The following is a 23,486-nucleotide window of genomic DNA, read 5'->3' on the forward strand; positions in this document are numbered from 1 at the left end:
TCAATCGGATTGGGGAAAGGAATATTCCACCCCTGTGAATCCGATTATATATTCATTCGGATTGGCACTTGTCTTTCGGAATGAGGTGTATACAAAGGTTAGATTCAAATAACCCGAATGGATTTGGAATATTTGGGTCCATGTAAACGTGGCTAGTGATAATTGGCCCTTTGCTGAGGTCTCCCTTCCGTCTCCTTACTGTGGCTCATCCATCCATCTTCCTTTGCTTATCCGAGATCGGGTCGCAGGGGCAGCAGACGACTTCCCTCTCCTTGGCTACTTTGTCGGTAGATCCCGATCCATTCCCAGGCCAGTTTAGCAACATAGTGTTCTGGGTCTCCTACCGGTCCGACGTCCAGGAGGCATCCTGATCTGAGCCAACTCATCCGACTCCCATCAATGCATTTTTTCCCGGTTGACGTTGCTTCTTACCTTATCTCTAAGGAAACGCCCAGCCACCCTACGGATCTTATCCTTTGGGCCAATACACTCTGGAAGCCGTTTTCAAAAGATACCGTTTCAGGGCAGCCAGAACGTTGTTGCCTAGTGATTGAAAGGCTGAAATGATAAAAAGCATTACCATTTGTACCTGAAAACATTCCCGTGTGGCCAAGCCCTCAGTTTGGCTGCGACAGCACTCGGTTGCTGCTGCCTCTTGAATAAGATGTCTCCTTACTGTGGTTAGTAGTTCAATAAAGAGAAGTAAATACAGGAGACACTTGTCATACTCTATTGCTGCTTTCAGAGGAGCAGACTGGGCCTGAGTCCAGTGCTAGTCCTAAAACACAAACGTTTTGTGGTGGTGAAAATGGTCCTATTTCTAGCTTTTGGTGATGTTGTTGATGAGGATTCTGCATTAAGTGATCCATCCATCCATCCATTTTCCTTCGCTTATCCGGGTCCGGGTCGCGGGGGCAGCAGTCTTAGTAGGGAAGCCCAGACTTCCCGGTCCCCGGCCACCTCCTCCAGCTCCACCAGGAGGACACCAAGGCGTTCCCAGGCCAGCTGTGAGACATAGTCCCTCCAGCGTGTCCTAGGTCTGCGCCGGGGCCTTTTCCCGGCTGGGCATGCCCGGAACACCTCACCAGGGAGGCGTCCGGGAGGCATCCGGACTAGATGCCCGAGCCACCTCAACATTAAGTGATGATGATGAATTTTGTTGTTTGTCAACCGCCGATAGCACAACCTCCGGTCCTTGACATTTTCATACTAATGGTTGCGTCTCTCGGCGGCCGCCATGCGTGAAAGGCTTCTTCTGGCTCATCTGTCAAGAAGCCCGCTCTCCGACTTTCTTCAACCGAGACATTTTGTGTAATTGCAAAGTTGAAAAAATGTAGACACTCAGGCAGATCTCAGAGCTGTGTCTTGACTTTCTTCTTGCAGACCACCAAGGCGGTGCACAAAGGCGACTTCCCGTTGGCCAACATCGCCTCCCGACGCGCTCTCTTCCTGGCCGCTCTGTCCATCACCATCGGCACTGGCGTCTACGTGGGGGTGGTGGTGGCGCTCATCGCCTACCTTTCAAAACCGGGACACATATAGCGGCTGCTCGCATCCACCCTGGGGAGAGCCGCAGAAGGAGAAGAGTCCCCTCGGGGGGAAACCAGCAGTGCTGTTGCTGCAAATTTGGAGAAAAGTTTTTTGAGGGGTGGGTTGGTTCAGTTTTCCTTTCCACCTTCCTTTTTTTCCCTGCAGACTCCCTGTCAGCCAGAATTAGCACAGCGACAGGAAAAGGGGGTCAAGCTGGAAGGATTTGGGCGGCTTTCATGTTGTTGAGGCCAGGAAAAGTTTTGAGGAATGGATGGGAACCCAGTTTGCATTCTATTGACCTCGCCCCCCCTTTGGACTTGACCTCTTGTTGGTTTTTCTAAACTTCCAAGAGGTGAAAGGAGACAAACAAGCCTGTGAGCACCATCACAAGGAGAAGAACCCCAAAAAATCCAACCGCATCTTTGTTGTCTTCAATTGCCACCCGGGATCCTAATGTTAATAAACAGGCAAAGGACTTCTGGAGACACCAGAACTGATAACGGCATTCTTAGCGGAGCTTTTTACTTCACCTTAGGGAAGATGTGACTACCCATCTGTCAAAGTCTTTCTCGAAAATCTAACACCATCCTCTCATGCCAGATGTTGTTTGCTTACAACCCAAGTGTGCTTTCTTTGTGTTCGTCCCCCCCGCAGTCTAATGACACCTCCGTACATCTGCCTTTACCTGAGTTGTAGCGAGCGTTGCCAGGGGACGGGGATGTCAAAAAAATGCCCTCAGCATTCCGTCTATCCGCCCACCTAGTAACCATTCCAAACAATAAACACTGAAGGATTTATTCATACTCTGATTCATATCCACTTTTATCTCATTCTCATCAAAACAAGCCCTACCCTTTACCAGCCACCATTCACCGCCACTCTAAGGACCTTACCGACCCCCATGCAAAGTTCAACAATGACCATAAACGGTCCCATTCGTTTACGCACATTCCTTGGGGTTCTGTGGCCGCTATGAAACTAGGTGTTTTTATTTAGGACCACTACTATTATACTGTATATTTGCCAATTTTTCCAAATTGTGCAAACCCACAAAATTATCCACCACCCCACACTACAGCGCCCTAATGAGCTCCACCCACGGGAGGCCACGTCGCCTCTAGTCCATTCATTTGCAATGGAAGCAGCGCAATTTGTGAAATTTGTGTCAATTTGTGCGCACGCTGGCTTTGCGACACAAACCCAAAAATATGAAAAATGAAAAACTTTTCAACGCTGATACCAAGACGAGGACCAATCCACGATAGTTTCATTAACTGACCAACAAGTGGACGGATGCCAGTCGGTCCTCTCTCGAAGGTAAACATGTCACTATTTCCTGTCACTATTTAACCTTTTTATAAAAGAATATGGAGATTAAAAAATGAGCGGCATGGGAACTTGTTAGCGTCAGAGTAAACATATGAGGTAAGTTTACACCAACATTTATGTAAGTTTATTCTGGATACTAAAAAGATCCTGTACAAGCAAGACTACATGAGCATCATTGGCCGCTTTTCCTCCTCTGAACTACTCCGATACCCCCGAATTCGAGGGTTTGCTACACCTTGGCGATGAGTTTCACCAATCGTGGTCATTTGTCGCCATAACGCCCTACCCCCATGAGAAGGTCAACTTAACACAATTCACCATAATCCACAATACGTTTCTACACAAGGAGGTCCCTTTTGGGGGTGATGAAAGACAAAGGTATCTGTAGTGGGTCATCATCCATTAGTTGGGGTTCCGTGGCAACTAAGAAACTTTTTTCCTTTTAATTATGACTACACATGTTGAATATTTTTCCATCATTTGGACTTGTGGATTTTTTGATCAAAATTTTGTACACCCCGACCCGTCCCCGGCCCCGTCCACACCTCACGCTACATCACAGCCCAGAACGTTCCTTCACTGGCCAGATTGTCTATAAAAAGTTCAGTGGCAACTAAGAAACTTTTTTCCTTTTAATTATGACTACACATGTTGAATATTTTTCCATCATTTGGACTTGTGGATTTTTTTATCAAAATTTTGTACACCCCGACCCGTCCCCGGCCCCGTCCACACCTCACGCTACATCACAGCCCAGAACGTTCCTTCACTGGCCAGATTGTCTATAAAAAGTCCCAAAGTTTGTTGGGAAACAAAGGTCCTAAATCAAATGAATGTTGTCATTAAGAGGCGTGTAGCGGTCTACTCCGACACTGCGTCGGATTTAGCGGCAATAAATTTGGCTTTTTGTCAGGCGTGTTCAATCAACAGCGCGCTGACATGCATGATTGATACATTTTTTGTCCTCGGTTATATGAAACAAAAAAGGTAAATTGAAATTGATTGTGTTTGGAAAGAGAAAATCAACTGAGCGCAAGGATTTGAGCCGTGTTCCAAAACAAGCAACATTGAGTGAGACTTGAATAAATGACACAACTTGGGAACATTCGATATGAAAAGGCTTATTAATTACCGAGGTTATTTTATTTGTGATTATAAGCAGGCGGGGTGCGGGGTTCAAGACGCAAAACCATAAGAAGTAACATTCTACTTAGCTTCCCGGCATCCGTCATACCTGACATTTATGGAGCAAAATTAGCTCAGTGTAATGGCCTCTTTCTTTTTGTTCCGAGGGAATGTGCGTACTCTCTGGAGCGTGGCCCTAAAATAGCACAAGCACATTAATTTCAATAATAGGCATGGCGTCAGTGGCGTGGAGTAAACGATCCACTAAAGAAGTCTCCACGAGGGAACACGCTAATTCCAAGGCGGACATTTTTTTCTTTTTGGGAATTTTGCCCATCATCCACAATCCTTATGTGAGACATGAACATGAACGCTTCTTTGTCTCTTCTGCTAACATTTATGTTCTCCTGTCTACTCCATAATATTGTTGTACAATACAATACGTTATATGTATATCATATATATTACCTTGGACAAGTGCCGAGTGTGCATCCCGATTTTAAGACGAGTTTAAAAATAATTAAAATTTGTTGATCTATCATCCACAACTCTTGTGTGACATGTGACATATCTTTCTATTTTCTGTTTGTTCTACAGATATAAAACTAATTTAAAAAAAAAAGTCGGCTAAGAATGCACATAATGTGACACATCTTTTCCGCCTTTATAGAGTCCTGAAAACACCTCCAGAAACGGCCAACAAGGCTCCATACATATATTAACTGCATATTAACAAAGCTACGTCAACATTGTTATTGTTGTTATTAACGTGGTTACACCCAAGAACTACGTTCCTGGCGTAGTGACACCTTGCCACACCACAGCCAGCTAGCGACTAGCTCCACCACACTGGCTCCCAATGCCTCAAGCCACATTGGAGTGTTTTGTTTTGGAGGCTAGGTGTAGCTACGCTGTCTATGTTGCTATGTGAAAAGTATGATATGTTATCATGAATGTACCTATTACTACATGAAAAACCAGAAAACCATGTTGGAGCCTTTTGGAGGTGTTGTATATGTGGAATAGGTGTGTCCCATTGTGGCCTCTTTTTTATCTGTTTGTGTATCTTTAGAAAACACATGTGTGGTCATGTCCCACAGACTGTAAGGATTAAGGATGATGGGCAAAAATACAAAAAAGTCCACTTTTCCTTTTGTATTGCAAACTTGTGCTCTTTTTTTCAGGATTCAAAATGGAGTTAACGTGTGGTTAACGACCTTTCACCCCATGCTTTATGTTATATTGCGTACAGGCAACCTGCTGTTGTGTTTGTTTTTGTGTGTGATTATGTTTTGATTCTCCTCTGTCACCCTAATAAGCACATGAATGAAAGACGGGGTTTTCTTTGGTTTTCATGTTTTAGGATTCGTGTGTGCCGGCAAGCGTGTACATAGTGGACATTTAATGGCAAATAAATCCAAAAATAAGGGCCTTTCCTTCTTGGAAGCTTGCATCTGTGTTTCTTTGGTGGATCACATTCAAACAAGGCGAGGTGAGAAGTGGCTCGGTCAGTCATTGAGATGCATGTGTTGTCCTTAAAGCAACAGCACACTGACTCACCAGCGGGGGCGGGTTTCGTCGAGCAGGCGGGCGCACTCAGTGTCGCTACTACATCAGGGATGCTCGCATGAAGCTAACAAGCCTACAACAACAACAACTATCCTCAGCGGACGCTCACATGATGGAGACGGGTGTCGGGTGCGCATGCAGTGGGTGGGAGGAGGTCCCATAATGGACTGAAGGGGTGGCTGAGTGGGTGGGGTGGCAGTGAGTCACCCACTGCTGCGTCTGGCGGTGTGCTGCAAATGTAGAAGCAACAGCCTATTCATATAAAGTGTATTTAATTCACTTCATTTTAGGTCTATCGTTTTCTGTGGGTTTTTTACAGTATAATTTAATAATTCATTCTTTCATTTTCTACTGCTTATCCTCACGAGGGTCGTGGGGTGCTGGAGCCTATCCCAGCTGTCTTCGGGCGAGAGGCGGGGTACACCCTGGACTGGTGGCCAGCCAATCACAGGGCACATATAGACAAACAACCATTCACACTCACATTCATACCTATGGACAATTTGGAGTGGCTAATTAACCTAGCATGTTTTTGGAATGTGGGAGGAAGCCGGAGTACCCGGAGAAAACCCACGCATGCATGGGGAGAACATGCAAACTCCACACAGAGATGGCCGAGGGTGGAATTGAAACCTGGTCTCCTAGCTGTGAGGTGCTGCGCGCTAACCACTAGACCACCGTGCTAATTTAATAATATATAATCTAATTATTTGCCCTATTTTTTCCACTTTTGCTGGGATTTTTGTTGATTCTGCAATGAGCCACGTTCCACAAATGCAACACTTTGGACACCCAGCGGGTTTTGCAGGGGGATGACATCGGATTATGTCCAAACTCTACTTTCTTGGCTCAGTTTGTCAGGGATGGGTTGCATTGTGAAGCGTTTTTTACAGCAACAATGTTGCTAGACTGTCTCTTCTATGTATGACGTGCCGCAACCCTGATGAGGATAAGACGTGTAGAAAATGGATGGCTGGATGAATGGATGAGGTGTGTTATGAAACGGAACCTGTGATCCCTGGTGCTTGAAAGTGGGTGCTGAGTCAAATGCTAGTCCCGGTCCACACAGGCCCAAACGTCTACGTGGGTTGATCTGACAAACCTTAACTTAAATGTGATCAAATGTAGAATTACTACAGCTTCCTATTGGACATCAACAAGTAGCAAGCGGCTGTTTTAACTCCAGTGGAAAAGACAGCCAGACGCCACTCGCTGATGCTGTGAACATTGGGGGGGGCAGGTTGGAATGCAAGGTGTACATTAAGAATTCAGTGTGCGCTTCCTATAATGCCTTGCACACTGCCACGGCCATATTACATTTATTATCTTTCATAATAGCAATGCCATAGTTCACAGTCTTAATTGGCTTATGGCTGCCCTCTTCCCGCCCACACGGGAAATCTGGAATTATTTTACTTCTGGTACCATTTTGCAATGTTTTTTTCAACATTGTCTATTTATTATTTTCTGTGAAAATGTAATTCTAATTAGATTTCTATTCATTTATTTGTTTTTAATAAAATACAATAAAATAAATAATAATAATAAATACAAATGGCTGTATAAATATAATAAAAGTAAACAAAGAAAATGTATGAAAATCATTTTTATTTTTCAATAAGTGTATAAGAAATAATCTACAGTATATGTTCACAGTAGCTATCGTCATGGTTTATTTGTTTGGCTTCTACTTTTTTGACATATCTTATTCTGGTTTGTCTGCAAGCCCACAGAAGCGAGAAATGGAAAAGGCGGGAGTGATATAACTGAATTTTATGGATTTGTTGGAGGGGGTTGGGGGTGCCCCGCGGAGCACGCCAGATGCTTGTGTAAAGATTTATCAATTCCAATGCAAGCAGAGTGAGAGACATGAGATGTTTTCATGTACTGATATTTGCACATGGTCGCTGGAGAACGCCGGCTTCCTTCGAGGAAGCGTTCTACATTTTTGGGGGGAGTAAAATAAGCCAGTAGTGTTTTATACATGGTATCTTTTCATCTACAGTAGATCCTAACTAATGTTTGAAAAGGTGGTGGCTAATGTATGAAAACGCAGAGAACATTACATAAAAACTCACTCAGAGACTTACCGACTGTTATGCAGAAACTACATTATTGTTAGCAGGCTAACACTAGCTTAGCCGCTAGGTCACCAATCATGTGCTTAGGCCTGCTCCGTGTCACATTTGGACAATTTGACATTTAAAAAAAAAAACATTTGACATTCTAGGAAGCCTTTGCTTGACACATTTAATGATTTAGACGTGTAAATCGATATCCAGCTGTCATTTTTACAGGAAGCTAGCTAGCGTGACATGGAATAACGGAATTATCGGGCTTAGTTCCATCTAAATAATGACACAAACAGACAAACCACCGCTAAGACTACTTCTAGTTGACACTAGAACTTATAATATTTATCTTTATAATAATGATTGGCTATTACTGTACACAAACTATCACATTAGCCTAACTGCTAGCATAGGGTCAAAAACAGAGCATAAAGTGGAATCAGTTTTATTAATTAATATTTATTATCACCAAAAAAACAACCTTCCAGCTAGCAAACAACGCAAAGTAACACTATTTATTGCACTTTTAACCTTTATGTCCTGAGTATTGGTTAGCATCAACATTCAGCTATGCTACATGAAACACATTCAACTGATTACCATTCTGACAATGTTACACACACACACACAATAGTTTCACTTAGCCTCTGGCAAAAACATTTCATTTGGAAGAAAACTCATTTTGTTGTCTTCCCATTTCATTGTGTGTGTGTGTGTGTGTGTGTGTTCCATTTGCCTAATAACCCTGCTAGAATAGTGCCAAAAACAACAACAAAAAGTTGTGTGGACGTGACCTGCTTCCTATTTTTTTAGACTTACAATGCTTAGCATAGCATCGTATGCAAAGAGGGGTGCTGTGTCACCAATGGGATGAAATTGTTGTTTCATTAGCGCTAACATTAAAAGAGGAAATGCTGAAAAAGTCACCATTGTGACCCTGCAAAGCGACGCCGGCGTCCACTTCTGTGTCTGTACCATTCCCCGAGGTAAACCTCTAACCTCCGCGCCGTCGTTGTCGTCACGGTTGCCTGAGTTAGCGGCGGTGATGCGATGGCACTTTCTCCTAGCGAACATGAAACGGCGAGCGAGAGCGACACTTTGAATAATGCGCCCGCCCTCCCACACGCTGGCTGCCGTCATTATCTTTAACAATGCACCCGGCCCGCTGAGAACATCGCCTGCGGCCGCCATCGTAGACCTTCCTCAGTGTGTATGTGTGTGTGTGTCAGTAAACAGTGAGTCTGCTAGCAGCTTCAGCATTGTGTTCTGTGTTTGTCGCCGCTCATAAACAAGTCATTGTTTCCTCTAGCTAGTTAGCTAATGAGCCCAGAAAGTTGATTCCGCTTTGGAGTCCCGACTAAAAACAACCCCAACCACCTCTCGTCTGCAAAAAAAGAACTTTTGTTGCCTTCTTCAGGGTGTCAAAAAGTTGTGAGTCATGTGACTTCCCAGGCGAAAATCCCTGGAAGCCCAGAAAAGCTTACAAAAGAAACTCTCATTGATTTTAAAGATGCACCATTACACGTAGGAAGCCGGTAATCAGTTACACCCAAATTGATTTAAACAATTTATCTGCTAAACGTGCTGCAGGATCGAGCAGAAGGCTCTGTCACACTCAACATTTTCCAGCAGAATGATGCTTTGACAAAACGTGATGCTGTTTAACTTCACCTTTTTGGAAGTACAATTACTATGTGCCTATGATTGTTTCTTAATGTGCAACACTGAATATAAACATGTTTAGTAACTGTCAGAAGCGTACTGTAGGGTTTAAAGCAGGAGTCTAGAAACCATCTTACCTGGGGGCTGCTGGAGGTAAAGTCTGCTTGAGGTTGATTTGCAGCAAGTATTCCACTGGGAGTGCTTCTGCTATTTATTTGTAACAAGTTACGCATTTAAAGTTAACACAGTTGTTCATTATTCCTCATAGTAGTACTACTTGTCCCATGTGTGTTTACTTTCCTGTTACACCTTGTGCTGTCATTTTTGTGATTGGACCATGGCTATATTTAATGTTTTACCTTGTAAGCCCCCAGTATTATTACTAATGCTGTACAGTACTATTCCTTGCCTAATCACAGAGCTGCTTCCTTTAAATATTCATTCATTTTCTTTCAGAGGCGGGGTACACCCTGGACTGGTGGCCAGCCAATCACAGGGCACATATAGACAAACAACCATTCACACTCACATTCATAACTATGGACAATTTGGAGTTGCTAATTAACCTAGCATGTTTTTGGAATGTGTACCCGGGGAAAACCCACGCATGCACGGGGAGAACATACAAACTCCACACAGAGATGGCTGAGGGTGAAATTGAACCCGGGTTTCCTAGCTGTGAGGTCTGCGCGCTAACCACTCGACCACTGTGCAGCTTCCTTCAAATATCTTATATGTAAAATGACGTTTGTAACCGTTTCGCAGCTTGTGGCGGCATAGCAAGCAATGAACGCAGACAAGAACGCGAGGTGTATTCATGGACATCGGGTCATGGCATTATTATTTTTTTTGCCAGGGCATAGTCATGCGGAAAACGCCTCCACAAACCAACCAGTTGAGAATCCCTGCCCTAGACAATCAAAACCACACATTCCTAATGAATAGTTCCATTATTTGGGGTCTTGGCAAGGATGTACTGTATCCATAAATAATGATTCGGTAAATGATGTACCTTCCAGGACACAGCCAGAGAACTAGACGTGTTAGAGTCCAGGCATATTAACAGCTCCATTTAAATGCCTTTTAAAGCGCGCTGAGTGCATTGTGTTTGCACATACAAAAGCCGGCACTCTCAATTGAGCTCGCCGGGGATAAATGGCGCTCCAACGACGCTCCGACCTTCCGCTTTGCCGCAACAAGATAACGGTCGATGAGTAGAAAGGGTGGAGAATGTCGCGGCGGCTGTTGTCGTGGCCTTTTAATCAAAGGAAGACATGAGCGGCAATGAGCGAGTGGCCTTTAGAGCTCGCCGGGTACCATCGACCTGAATGGTTCTCCTGAATGAAGGAGGAGAGGAGGAGGAGAAGAACGGCCTTGGGAGGGGTCGTAAATACCGCCGCCAAGAGTGACAACAAGAGAAGGAAAGAAAGCGGATTGTTGGTGAGTGAGCTGTCCATAAAGCAGAAAGAGACGGCCATTCGGGCGAGTGGAGCGAATTAAGACAAACCTCTCCTGCAGCCAAGGTCACCTGACTGACTGACTGCCTGGTGTTGTTCCCTCTAATTGACACTTAATTATCTTCTTCCCTGTCCAGTGGCCACCCAGTCTTTGTGGAAGCTCTGTTGACATCCCCGAGGTGAGGCCCATACTGCTGTGAGGGATCGATCATTCTGGTCGGTATGCAAGAAAGACCCATTGTTATGTTCTGTTGTCCCTTTATATTTTGACTTCCCTGTGGCTTCCTTTTAGATTTCCTGGGTAGGAGGTGCCACGACGTGCACCTTCACAATTCGGGGTATTTAGGCTACCTCACTACAGGAAAAGGCGTATTGTGCTGTGTACTGTATTCTATCCATGCGTTTTTCCCAACTCGACACCTGACAGCACTCTTGTCTCTCATTCTGTGGACTTTGCTTCCAGCCCAGGGCGGAACGAGGGGCTGGCCGGATCAGTCAGGTTACATTGATGCCGTGACCCGATAAGAGTGAGGTTTAAGGGTTTGAGAAGTGAGAGTAACAGGTGCCGGCCAATGTGGCCGTGCGGAAGTGCACTGGTAAACCTCACTCCCTGACACTTTAAGAGTCGCACTTGACATCAAGCTGACAGATCGACGGCCTGCACTCTTGTTTCTCATTCTACAGACCTTGGCTCGAACCCAGGGTGAACACAGGGCTGACTGAACCAGGCGGGTAAACATGAGCACGTCTGCAACCCTGCCCCTCATCAACAATGAATGTTGCACTTTAGTGATAGAGTTAAGGAAAAACTCCCTCAAAGGTTCAAACAGAAGCAATGCGATTAATGTAAATGATCATTCTAAAAAAAATAAATACATTTGCATGGAGTGGTCCTGTTGTAGGTACAGGCAGACCTCACAGCTAGGAGACCCGGGTTCAATTCCACCCTCGGCCATCTCTGTGTGGAGTTTCTCCGGTTTACTCCGGTTTCCTCCCACATTCCAAAAACATGCTAGCTTAATAAATTGTCCATAGGATATGAATGTGAGTGTGAATGGTTGTCTATATGAGCCCCGTGATTGGCTGGCCACCAGTCCAGGGTGTACCCCGCCTCTCGCCCGAAGACAGCTGGGATAGGCTCCAGCACCCCCTGCGAGGAAAAAGCAGTAGAAAATGAATGAATGAATGAATCAGGCTGGAGCCTATCAATGAATGAATCATTCATTCATTTTCGACCGCTTATCCTCATGAGGGTCGCGGGTGAATGCAGCACGTTTTTGGAATGTGGGAGTAAACCGCAGTACCCGGAAAAAACCCACGCATGCACGGGGAGAACAGGGTGGAATTGAAGGGTACACAAGTCTCTTCAATATTTACAAAAACACTGATGTTCAAAATAACATATTAAATATATATCTGGTTAGCGTTTGCATGATGTTAGCAACAGTATGAACATGCATTACCCGCTGAATTTATTCTACAACCGATTTGCGGGAATTAGTCGGGTTTAACTACCCGATTACGCAATGATACAATGTGCTTTAGATGTTTTGTAAGACATGCTGGCATACACGTAATACAGATATCCTTTATTTATACTCATGAGACCAATAGTGAATGACCATCGACAATTAATTGGCCAAATTCTCACCCGTGCCCCTGAAAAGATATTGTGCTTGACGGCAGCCATGTTTTGCAACCAACCTTGCTCAGATTTTACCCACATGCGCTTATCAGTCCTCATATGGTGCGTAGCAAATGTCATTATGATTCAGCTAACCACTCTAAAGTTACAGTGGGTGCATTCTGGGAGCGCAATGAGCTGTCGGGGGATATTTCAGTCCCACTTATGGGTTTCATGATAACACCATGATGCGGTGTATTTGTCAGACAAATAATAGCACAGACAAAAGCGTGTTTAGACACCCTTTTGTATGCAGCGGTTCAGGAGTGGGAGAGTTAGCTTCCACAAACAAGATGCACATCCTGTATCTGTAGCTGTAGCACAACATGAAAGTATATCCTGAACACGCAGATAAGGCTGATTGCTGTGTGGGTAATTGCACTCGACGATGTCACTTCACCACGGTGAACAGTAATGGAAAAAATGGAAGCTTTTGCTCATGCTGGTTCCTTCCAAAAACTCTCTGAAATGCGCTACAAAGCACAGTTGGAGTCAAGGCTAAAAAGCTTCCGACTGCCTCGTTTTGAATGAGACTGCCGCTCTGCCGTGAATCAATCCAGAATTATTCTGCGAGTTGAAGCCTCCAGCTGTTTTGGCTGCCGGGGGGAAAAATAACAAAAAAAAACTTGCCACCAGGTCAAAGGGTGTCAGTGAAGCATGGTGGCTGAAGAATCAGTGGATGGCGCAATATGAAGCGGGTGAGATCACAGGCTGCCTATAGCTACAAACAGTTAGCATGGACATCTCCAGGTGTATCTAAGTTTTGGATCATGCACGGGAACATCTTGTTCAGGGTCCGGTGAAAACAATCTGTGTAATCAGAAGCAGCCTGACACGGATCCACGACTGGTGAGTTCACACGGAGACGCCCCATAATTGGCTTGTGTTTGTTTGGGCCCTTATCAGCGTATTACTTTCACGGCTAACTTGGAACTAATTAATCAGGGGAATGGAGGGATGGGATTTGCTTCCCTCTCTCTCTCTCACTCTTTCATTTTCAGTGTACAGGAAGAGGTCAAAGAAACAGCAGGGGGAGGTTCTTTTGAGTATTTCTGGACTTAAGAGGCTCTATCTATCGTACATGCGTAATCTGTTTTGTTTGAATGATTAGGGATGCTCGGCGGGATCTCATTTGAATGCAAAATACCCACATTTCATTTCGGGAAGAAAAAAAAATCTCCCTGTGTTCAAATAATTGCTTTGATGTAATCTGGCCATTTCATCTATGAACCCCCTGCGGGGGTTCTCCGATGGAAACTGCCGCTGTACAATGATCAGACATTTGTTCTTTTCCAACAACTCACATAAGAGAAATGGGGAAGTCATGTGGTATGCCGGCGTTTGAGCCCCTCAATTATCAGCATTTTCAATTATAAATCATTAGGTATTTGCAAATCTACTATGAAATAAAGTGATGGCTAGAGCAATCATTCAGGAGTGAAATGAGGTTTATTGGATTAGCAGAAGATGTGCAATATGCGTCACCGCAGCACTTTATTCCAAAATGAAGCTCGCTTTTGTATGCTTCATTCGACAAACTACAATTTGATGTTCTTTGGATGTGGTCTGTGGGCTGTCTTTGACCATTCTCACCATCCTTCACCTTTGCCTCGGATATTTTTCTGGCTTACCACGTCTGGCCTTAACAGTAATTGTTTTGGTGCTCTTCCATTTCCTCATTATGTTCCACACTTTGGAAAGCTCACAGCTTTTTGCAGCCTTTGGGTAAACTGTGATGTTGAACAATTTTCATTTTCAGGTCATTTGACAGCTCTTTTGTGGACCCCATGTTGCTCGTCTTCATTGGTTATTCAAAGGGAAACGGCAACCTTAAATACCTTTGATTAGATGTGTGGATGTATCTATCTATCTATCTATGCAATTCCAGGCCTAAATAGCTAACAAAGCCAATTTTTTGGAGGATGGAGCTATTCAAATCAACAAAATGACAGGGGTGGCCAGGTTTCTGCACCTGCCTAATTTTGTTTTGATGAATATTATATATGTTGTGTTAATCCAATAAACCTCATTTCATTAAAAAAATAAAAATAAAAAAAACCAAACTGTATTATGGAAAGCAGGAACTGAACAAATGTAACAGTTACTGATTGTAAAAGTACCAGATGGAGGGGTAGGATTTAATAAGCTTTGCTTCTTCCTACTCCTTTTGGACATGTGGAACTGTGAACTGATTATGTGATGCATTCAATGGTAAATGGTAAAACCATTACCATTACTATATATCAGAATTAAATAATAGATCCAAATATCCATTGATTTATTCATAAAAATGATGGAAAACTTTACATACAACTATACACATTGTATAAAACTTGGTCTAGAAATGACTTGAAAATCTGCCTTTCATTTGTATTTCATTTGTAAAGAAGAGCCTTGCTAAATTTCAGAAGTAACACATTCTTCATGCCCCAGCGGGATGTTAAATGGAGCGAAACAGAAGCCTCGCAGGAGAAGATTGACTCCCACCCACGCAAAAAAAAACCCCACCGAGAGGGAGTGTGCGCCCAAAGCTGGGAATTAAGTCACATCACCACCAGAAATAGTCAGACAGACATTTTTGCATATTGGCTGTCATGTGGGTTATACACCAGCGTCCTCTGTGAGAGACCTCTGTTCCAACTCACTGCACACAAACTGGAAATAGAAGGTTTTTTTTTTCCCTGGCAGAGCTCAGTAGATGTTTCCAGTAATAAATACAGAGAATGTGCAATCTCACCGCAACACAATTCTATTAGATTCTACTAGACGAAACATAATGGACCTTCTTATCCAGCACTCTCAAAAGTCCAACATTGTAATTTCGGCCTAGAAAAGGTATGAACAGTTCAATAATTAACCTCAAATGATACATTAGTGTAGGTTGCACTATGGGTGAAAGGAATGTGGGCTTTTTATATGGAGAAAAAAATACTGCTAGATACTATCCACCGTGTTTACTCCCAGTTCTTCTTCCTGCTGAAATAATTTAGTAGCTGAGATAACAAAAGTTCAACACTTCTTCTTTTCCCTTGTTGCTAAGCAGAATTTGCAGGGAATTGAATTGAAAAGATAGGAAGAACCGGCAAGGATGAAGTCAGAAAAGGCGTCAAACATTAATTACAATCAAAAACATCCCCGCATGATTCATGTCATACCTGAATCCCAAGCTGTCTTAAATATTTAAAATATGTACATTAATCTCTGGCAACTTTATTCATCAAATACGGTTTTACAAAAATATAATTAAAATATAATAAATCATGCTTTTCCGTTTCTTTTTGCCTACATTAATTTCCAAACATAAAAATGGCTAAATGAGGTAAAACACAAATATCAGTGACACACAAGCATGTGACAATGACAACAGGCATGTAACGGTGACTGTAGGGGTGCTAGTTCATGTCTAGAGGGCTCTAATAATCTTAAAAAAAACCTTAAGAAGGTTTTTCTTAGCTCTAACTATGAAAATATTTATAAATACAGTAAATCCTACTTTACAGTAAATTCACTTATCATGGGCAGGTGTGGAACCAATTAAGTTGCTTCACACGTTTCTACAAGCGCACTACAATTAAAATCAAGATCCCATCTCATGAGCCAGAACCAAGCACACAGCACGGGTTCTGTTTTGAAAATTGTAGGCCCCTCTGACATAATTAAAGGTTTGAGTCAGTCTCTGGCGAACGAATGCTAATTGCAGGTGCAGACTGTGCGATGCAAACACAAACAGCAGATGGTTCACGCTGGGAGATTATTTATAACGCTGTTGTTTACACGGGGCACCATAGCAGCTGTATGCACAGCAATGTTCACAATCAAACCCGAGCGCCCGACTAGTGGTAAGCCGAAAACTTGGATAAAAGTGGCGAACGTTTGCCCGTGTAGTCTGTCTCTGCCCAGCACGATTCAGACGATATCACGCCCATGCGTCCATATAGTTTGAACGCCCACAGGGACAATTACTGGGGGACATTGACAGGAAAATGTAATTATAATGTCATTAAATGCTAATTAAAAACACGACTGTCGTAATCCCAGCGGGGCCACCAACTCCACACTTTTGCCATTTGCCAGCTCAGTAGGTCCACAAGGCTTAGAAGATTTGAAACGCTCCTGGTGGACGTGGTCATTGGGAAAGAGTGTCCGTTTTTCCGGAATTATGCTAAGAAATTGAAATCAGCATGGCATGGCACGGTATAGTATGGCATTGTATGGAATGTCATGCTATGCTACGATAAGGCATGGTGGGCTGTGCCAACTTACCGTATGGTATAAAGTAGGGATGGATGATTTGATACGCATCAAGATACACAAATTTAGCCACACATTTAGCCAAAAACGATATAACGATCAGATATAGTGAACAAACAATTCCATTCAATATGATTTTAGGGTTACATTTGTTGATGTAAACATGAATCTTACACTATGGAGTCTTGATCCAAATGTATAAAGTGGCATTCTTACAATATTTTAAAATGTGTAAGAGAGCACATCATATCCCCCAGCATGCTGTCAGGCAGGCGTCCCTCGCGGGAAATAGTCAGGCCGAATTCTTCAGTAAAATAATTACATAATCAAATTTTATGTAAATGCTTATCATGGTCATTCATTTATTTAAAAAATAATATAGAATTGGAAATCACAGTTTTTGCATGTTTAGGGCTTAAAGTAAAAAAAAATCCTGAGCCTGAACTGTTTTTCCGGCCAAAAAAACATATATATATTTTTTTAAATATATATATTTTTTTTATATATATAATATTATTTTTATTAATTTTATATAACATTAAAATATTGTAATTTTTTTTATAATATTGTAATATAATATACGTCGTTCCAAAAAAAAATTCATCCACTGAAACGTTTTTGCACATATCCACAAGCGGTTGAGCAATTGTGAAAGATGTACATGTGTTACGTGTTTGCCCGTTTTGAGTCTTTTGCCACATTTCAGTCCAACGTATCAAAGTCACCCAAGCGGTTTCAGAAACCAAACTCCCCTGCTAAATGCAAATCCAGGTTAATGCGTAGGGCCAAAGGACTGGAGGTATCCATGGTGTGCAGCATTTGTGGGGAATATGTGGAGGACTAAAGTCATGCAAACGGCCAAGTAAACAGCCGTGGGTGGTGAGAGTATTAGCAGAGATTATACAGGTGGCGCCCTGCAGGGCTGGCTGGCAGCCATTAGCATCGATACCCTCCTGGCTTTGGAGCACAGGCGGCGTGATGATCCTAAGCCCCCCCCGCGCTCCTGGGGGCCCACCCCGAAATTCCACTCCAGATGTGCGCCCCAGTTAAGACCGCCGACATCCGACAAACACTGGAGTAAAAAGGCTTAGCGCCCTTATTTGCATGCTGGGTGTGCGTCGGCTGGATTGGGAGGAGGTTATTCCGCTACTCGTCGTGTGAGCCCCCGCGGGCAGAAATGCACAAAGTATCTTGTTAAAAGCCGAGTCAATTAAACTCGCTGCGCCGTCTTCTCAACCCTGTGCTTAATTTCACATTTGCATCAGATTAAACAGCAAATGTCAGTCGAGGAACATCCGAAAACAAGCCACTGTTGTGATGAATTGCTTCAGCTTAGAGCATTGGCTTGTTTGTGTCAAAACAGTGGGACATTAATTATTTTGGCATCAGACGCTTTAATATCATCCTCATTTGTTGTGCCTGGTGTAGTAATAGGAGCTCACAAAGGAAAAAAAAAGATAAAGCTTTATGTGAGAATGCATTGATTGCCAATTAGAGCGGCCTTGTTTCAGGTTTTGAAACGACTATCGATCATTGCTGTCAACTCGGGGTGCAACGGTACAGGTCTTTCACATTATTTGGCTAAGGTTTCGATATGGTTTTTTCTGACTTTATCTCCAATGCCTCTAACATGTAATGTCCCTCTGATGTACTCGTTCCTGATCCTATCCATCCTGGTCACTCTCAATGAGAACCTCTGCATCCTCTCTCATCTCTGCTACCTCCAAAGACCAAAATCCACAATTCCCTTATTTTATTTCATTTTCTCTTTTTCCTGAAAATATGCTCTTGAAGCCCTGGGGGGGTGTCTTGCTGTGCCTTTGTGCGGTGGTACTTGACAGAGCGCATATGTGGTGCGACTGGGTGAGGGGTGCGTGGAAACACACCCTTCTCCGGATTGCACTTGTCTTCTTTTCTAGCACAGAGCTACTTTTTGAATGCAAATTGCCTCAAAAAGCGACAGCATTGATCCCCCCTGAGCATCCAAGAACTCCTCTATCAAATCTGGGATCAATTTGCGGAGCCACACTCATCAAATCCTCCACAGCACCCCAAGACTTGTTGGAATCATGAAGACGTTCTCTTATAGATCGGCGACGTCTGTAGAATAAATGTGGGCTTGTGTCAGTGCTTTCCTCTGGCTGACGATGATGAAATATTCAAGAGTCTTTTATCAAGTGTGTCTTACAGAACGCTTCTGTTTAGCCTGCGTGTGCACCCGCATTTGGCATCGCCGGAATATGAAATGTGCAATTAGCGATACGCTTTGGGCCTCAGGGCGACTTACAGTTTCTACACTGCATGCAAAATATTAATACATCTATACATGCCATTGGACTAATTAAGTGTCAAATATTGCAGCAGAACAAACAACGTCCACCATGCTATGCTATGCTATGCTATGCTATGCTATGCTATGCTATGCTATGCTATGCTATGCTATGCTATGCTATGCTATGGTGTGGTATAGAACAGTATATTGTATGCTGAGGACAAGTCTGGTATTACATGGTAAAATATGCTATGCTATGCTATGCTATGCTATGCTATGCTGTATGGTATGGTGTGGTCGAGTATGATATGCTATACGTACCAGGCTATAATAAGGCAAGGATAATGTATGCTATGCCATGGTATAGCATTGCATATTGTGTAAGTACATGCATAAATAAGGTGTGCTATTTTCTGGAGTGGTATGCTAGGCTATGCTATGATGATGTATGCTATGCTGCACTATGGGATGGTGCAGTATTGTATTGCGTTGCTATCTTCAGTGATGCTTGGCGGATACGACCCACTGTTAAAAAGCCAATCATGTCACAATATCTCTAAAGTGATTATTGTCTTACTTTTGAAAAACCTTCAAATGTGCAACTGAATTGGCGACATATTGGGGGCTAGAAGCGACATGTGCCATTGAAAGATGTTCCATGAGAGGCAAAACTTGAGGGAAACAGATGCGTACACAAGGAAATATACCGAGGCTGGCCAACTTATCCACTTCATTTTCATTAATTGATGAATTCATTAAAATATTCCATTACCGTCGCAGGCCGAGTGCCCATGAGGCCAAGAGATTTTGTCATGTTTTAATCTCGAGAGATCTTGTTGCACGAGATCTTGTGACAGCGCTAGCGGTAGTGATAGATATCAGTGCATATTGACACGCCATATTTCACAGTGTAGTTTGTTAATTTGATTACCTGTTACTGGATTAGTATCACTGTTATTTTTATCACTGCTAATCTTCCATGCAAAGTTATTAGCAGAACTCTTCGGGGATCTCCTGGCAGTGCTTTTGTTCCTTCAACGCTGCCTCCAGGGACACGCGGCGCAAACACATCACACGTTCGCGGTGTAAACATAGACTGGAATAGTCATGAGACAGAAAACAAATTCAATGACAGGAAAGTTGTGCTTGATGGCGAACGTCCAGGAATGCAAGGACGAACAGGAAGGTGATTTTTAGTGATTTCTACATGGAAATGGAAGCTGGTTTGGGAAATTGGCTTTACTTCATGAACAAGGGATGACTGTAATTATACCAAAAGTCTATTTTTTCTGTTTTTGGCGCCCCTTGGAGGCCATGGCCGATATTGCCTAAAGGGCCAGCCGGCTCTGCAACACTTGTAATCGTCTAGTACATGATTATACCCCAAATACAATCCTTTTGCGGGCAAGCTTGCACGCCACGTGTAAGTGTACCTAATGAAGTGACCCGTGCTAGGAACTAAGAGGAAAAATACAAGGACAAGTCGCTTTGTTTCCATTAACTGTAAATTAAATGGAACTTCCCCCTCTCCCTGTGGGCCGAAGCTTCAATCCGTCTTGATTTATTAGCTTTGGAAAAACAGCACGGGAGTTGCGCAACAGATGACCGTCCAAATCCCGTGAGTCGGCTTCTTCGAGTGCGATCTGGGCCGCACGTCCGATTTGAAACAAGCCTTATCCGTCTGGAGAATATTAGGCGCATTACTCATTATCGGCCAAGAGTGTCTCCGCTGGCAAACTGACGCCGGATGAAGCCGAGCCATCAAAAGAGACGCTCTGGGGGAACGCATGGCGAGGATCTCCATGCAATCATACATCGCTCCCGACTGGCTCTTAAAGCATCCATCTCTCATTCGCTGCCTTTATAGCTTTTTAATCAAGTCCGCTCACCACCCGCGCTCAGGAAGGGAACGAGATCGGGACATCAGAGCGGTGAGATGTGGGATGGAGAACCACTCTATCCTCTTAACGGCGAGAAAAACGGGAGGCGAGCCAATAAGCGTGATATCGCACTTCAACAGCGACAGGCCGGATGATATAAATAAAGATAACTGGGGGATATCATTCGGGAAAGAGGATCTTCCTCTTACTATGTCTAGCGATGCCCAGATAACGCAACAATATCGTATGTGCCCCCTAGTGGCTGAGAACAGCACAGGCATGACACCAGAAACATCTAATTTGGTTTTTCATTGGTTTTCTTGTTTTGTGGGGGTGTCACAAGATCTTGCGATATTAAAATGTGACAAGAAAAAAAACTGTCTAATTAATTAATCAATAAATCACCAATCACCACGAGATTGGGTCTACGAGACGAGACAAGATTTTAACATTACTTTTGTGAAAAGTAGAATTAAAAATTAGACTGCAATAAACCGCCTCCACCCACTGAGTCAAAAACACTACAAGACAGACAAAGGACCCACTCCATTCGCGCCGTTGTTCTATGGAACAAACACACCAAGGTGCTTAATGAATTAATAAATTGAGTTATTATTGCCCCGGCCCACAAATGAATGAGAATCCTTGTCCCCTTTTAATCTCACAAGATCTGGTGAGACGAGATCTGGTGACACCCCCATTAGTCACTCGATATTTATTTCCATGGGGTTGCGCGGCGGTCGAGTGGTTAGCGTGCAGACCTCACAGCTAGGAGACCAGGGTTCAATTGTGGAGTTTGCATGTTCTCCCCGTGCATGCGTGGATTTTCTCTGGGTACTCTGGTTTCCTCCCACATTCCAAAAACATGCTAGGTTAATTGGCCACTCCAAATTGTCTATTGTCCATGGTTGTTTGTCTATATGTGCCCTGTGATTGGCTGGCCACCAGTCCAGGGTGTACAGGAGCCCACTTGAGCCAGCACCAAGTGCTTTCGTCACCATACACGTCCTCCATGTTTGCAATCCCTATAAGAGATTCTACATTCTAATTTAGATTGCTTCCACGTGAGCTGAGTGTGCTACTATTACCATAAAATGTTTTCATACATGTGAGGGACTTACTCTCTTTTCGCAGAAAGCCATCCAACGGTCTCTAGACAGTAGCAAGGCATCGCCCTGGATGTACAAATACAATCAGACAGACAAGTTTAGGACTCCCCTGGCTTTCTGTGTGAAACGTTATACACTTGATTGGATGTGACAATGCTGTGATTCAGTCCTCTGAGACACACAAACACACTACGTACAATGTTGGTGTGTGTTGTTCGGCTGTATTACTTTTTATTACCATTACCAATACACTAAATGGTATCATTAATCCCTCCCTGGGGAAGCAAATTAGAAGAACAGCAGCAATGTGTCTCATTGCCAAACATGTGCACTTGAACGCAGCACACAGACAACACAAGTATGGTCAGATGGCAGATATGTTCTACCTGGCGACGGCAGGGGGCGCTACAATGCTTTTGTGCTTGCAAATCAGTAACCAAGAAGGCACAGTGTCAATTGAGTGTAAAACGTTGTCATTCCTTGTTTTTAATTGAATAAAAAGGTACCTTTTACACATATAAGTATCCTCGAAAATGCCATTGTGTTACCAGACAAGAAAGTTAGCAAAGTTAGCTGTTGTGTCGCTAGTTAGCAAACGGCTACATCGATAGTAATGCAAATAAATACAGACGCCCGGATGTTACCACACCACCACCACCTTCCCTGTAGTTATTAAAGGTTAAACAGCTTATTAGTACATATTTACAATTGTAAAAGGTACAAACCTCCAAGATGGGTCAATTCAAACATTTACCAAGGCTGTTACTGACGCTATGGTATCATAGCAGCACCTTATGCATTGCCCAAGGGTCCTCACGCTCGAGCTCATTAACATAGGAGCATGGCTGACTTTCTTCAGGGTCCTAGTGCCTGGTGGTACAGTATGAATGAAAACAAGCAGTCAAGAGCACAGGGAGACAAAAATACAAAAAAAACAGATGTATATGTTACAAAAATGAGCACGAGAGTCCATGAAAAGTTGTACTTAAAAACAAAAATGTCGGCTGCAGAAACCTTCCATAACATAAATGGTGCATTGCAGAGACAAGAAGATGCTCCCCTTTATTTTGGGCATCATTGCAAGGAATCCAAAATGTGGGAGACTGCACCAGAAGGAGCGGTGCATCATAATGATGAACGCAAACATAGACTCAGCTCGTGTTTGCTTGACCTTTGACCCGTCTACCGACATCTATCTGTTGATTTGTGCCAGTGCAGCGTGTTTGGCGGCCGCCTGCATATTGAGCATCCATCACATCCTTCACTGACACACTTCAGCTTCTAGAGCATGTTTGTTTAATGCAAAACAGGAAGTGTGGGATTCCTCATTATGATTTCATGGAAACATGAGGCAGCGGTGTGAGACTAATTCTTCTTTTATGGAATTATGCCTAATTGCTAGCGTTGTGCAGCATAAACGATTAGTGCTGATGGAAAATGAAGCTCAGCCGCAAAAGAAAGTGGCCTAAATTAATGTAAGGTATATTAAAGTGCACTGGTGGAAGAGTATGAGAGCGGGTTTAAATGTGACTACTTTTCCTTCAAG

At 43.4% G+C, this 23,486-nt stretch overlaps 1 protein-coding gene and 1 long non-coding RNA gene across 2 annotated transcripts in view; one reads left to right on the plus strand and one right to left on the minus strand.

The window, feature by feature from the left end:
- syndig1l (synapse differentiation inducing 1-like) overlaps positions 1-5,415 on the plus strand; it is a 33,214-nt gene extending 27,799 nt beyond the window's left edge. The window contains exon 4 of the mRNA XM_058057401.2: positions 1,384-5,415. Coding sequence (XP_057913384.2) covers positions 1,384-1,542 — 159 coding nt within the window. The 3' untranslated portion in view covers positions 1,543-5,415. The remainder of the gene's footprint in view (positions 1-1,383) is intronic.
- On the minus strand, positions 1,221-22,795 carry LOC144902123 (uncharacterized). The gene is made up of 3 exons (XR_013630397.1): positions 22,666-22,795; positions 21,953-22,006; positions 1,221-1,618 (listed from the first exon to the last, which is right to left on the minus strand). It is a non-coding gene; the product is annotated as an uncharacterized LOC144902123 (long non-coding RNA).
- Between the last annotated feature and the right edge of the window lie 691 nt (positions 22,796-23,486).

The sequence above is a fragment of the Doryrhamphus excisus genome, linkage group LG19 (genome assembly GCF_037039965.1).
Source record: "Doryrhamphus excisus strain RoL-2023G ecotype Guam linkage group LG19, RoL_Dexc_Guam_v1.1, whole genome shotgun sequence".
In the NCBI taxonomy this organism is placed as follows: domain Eukaryota; kingdom Metazoa; phylum Chordata; class Actinopteri; order Syngnathiformes; family Syngnathidae; genus Doryrhamphus; species Doryrhamphus excisus.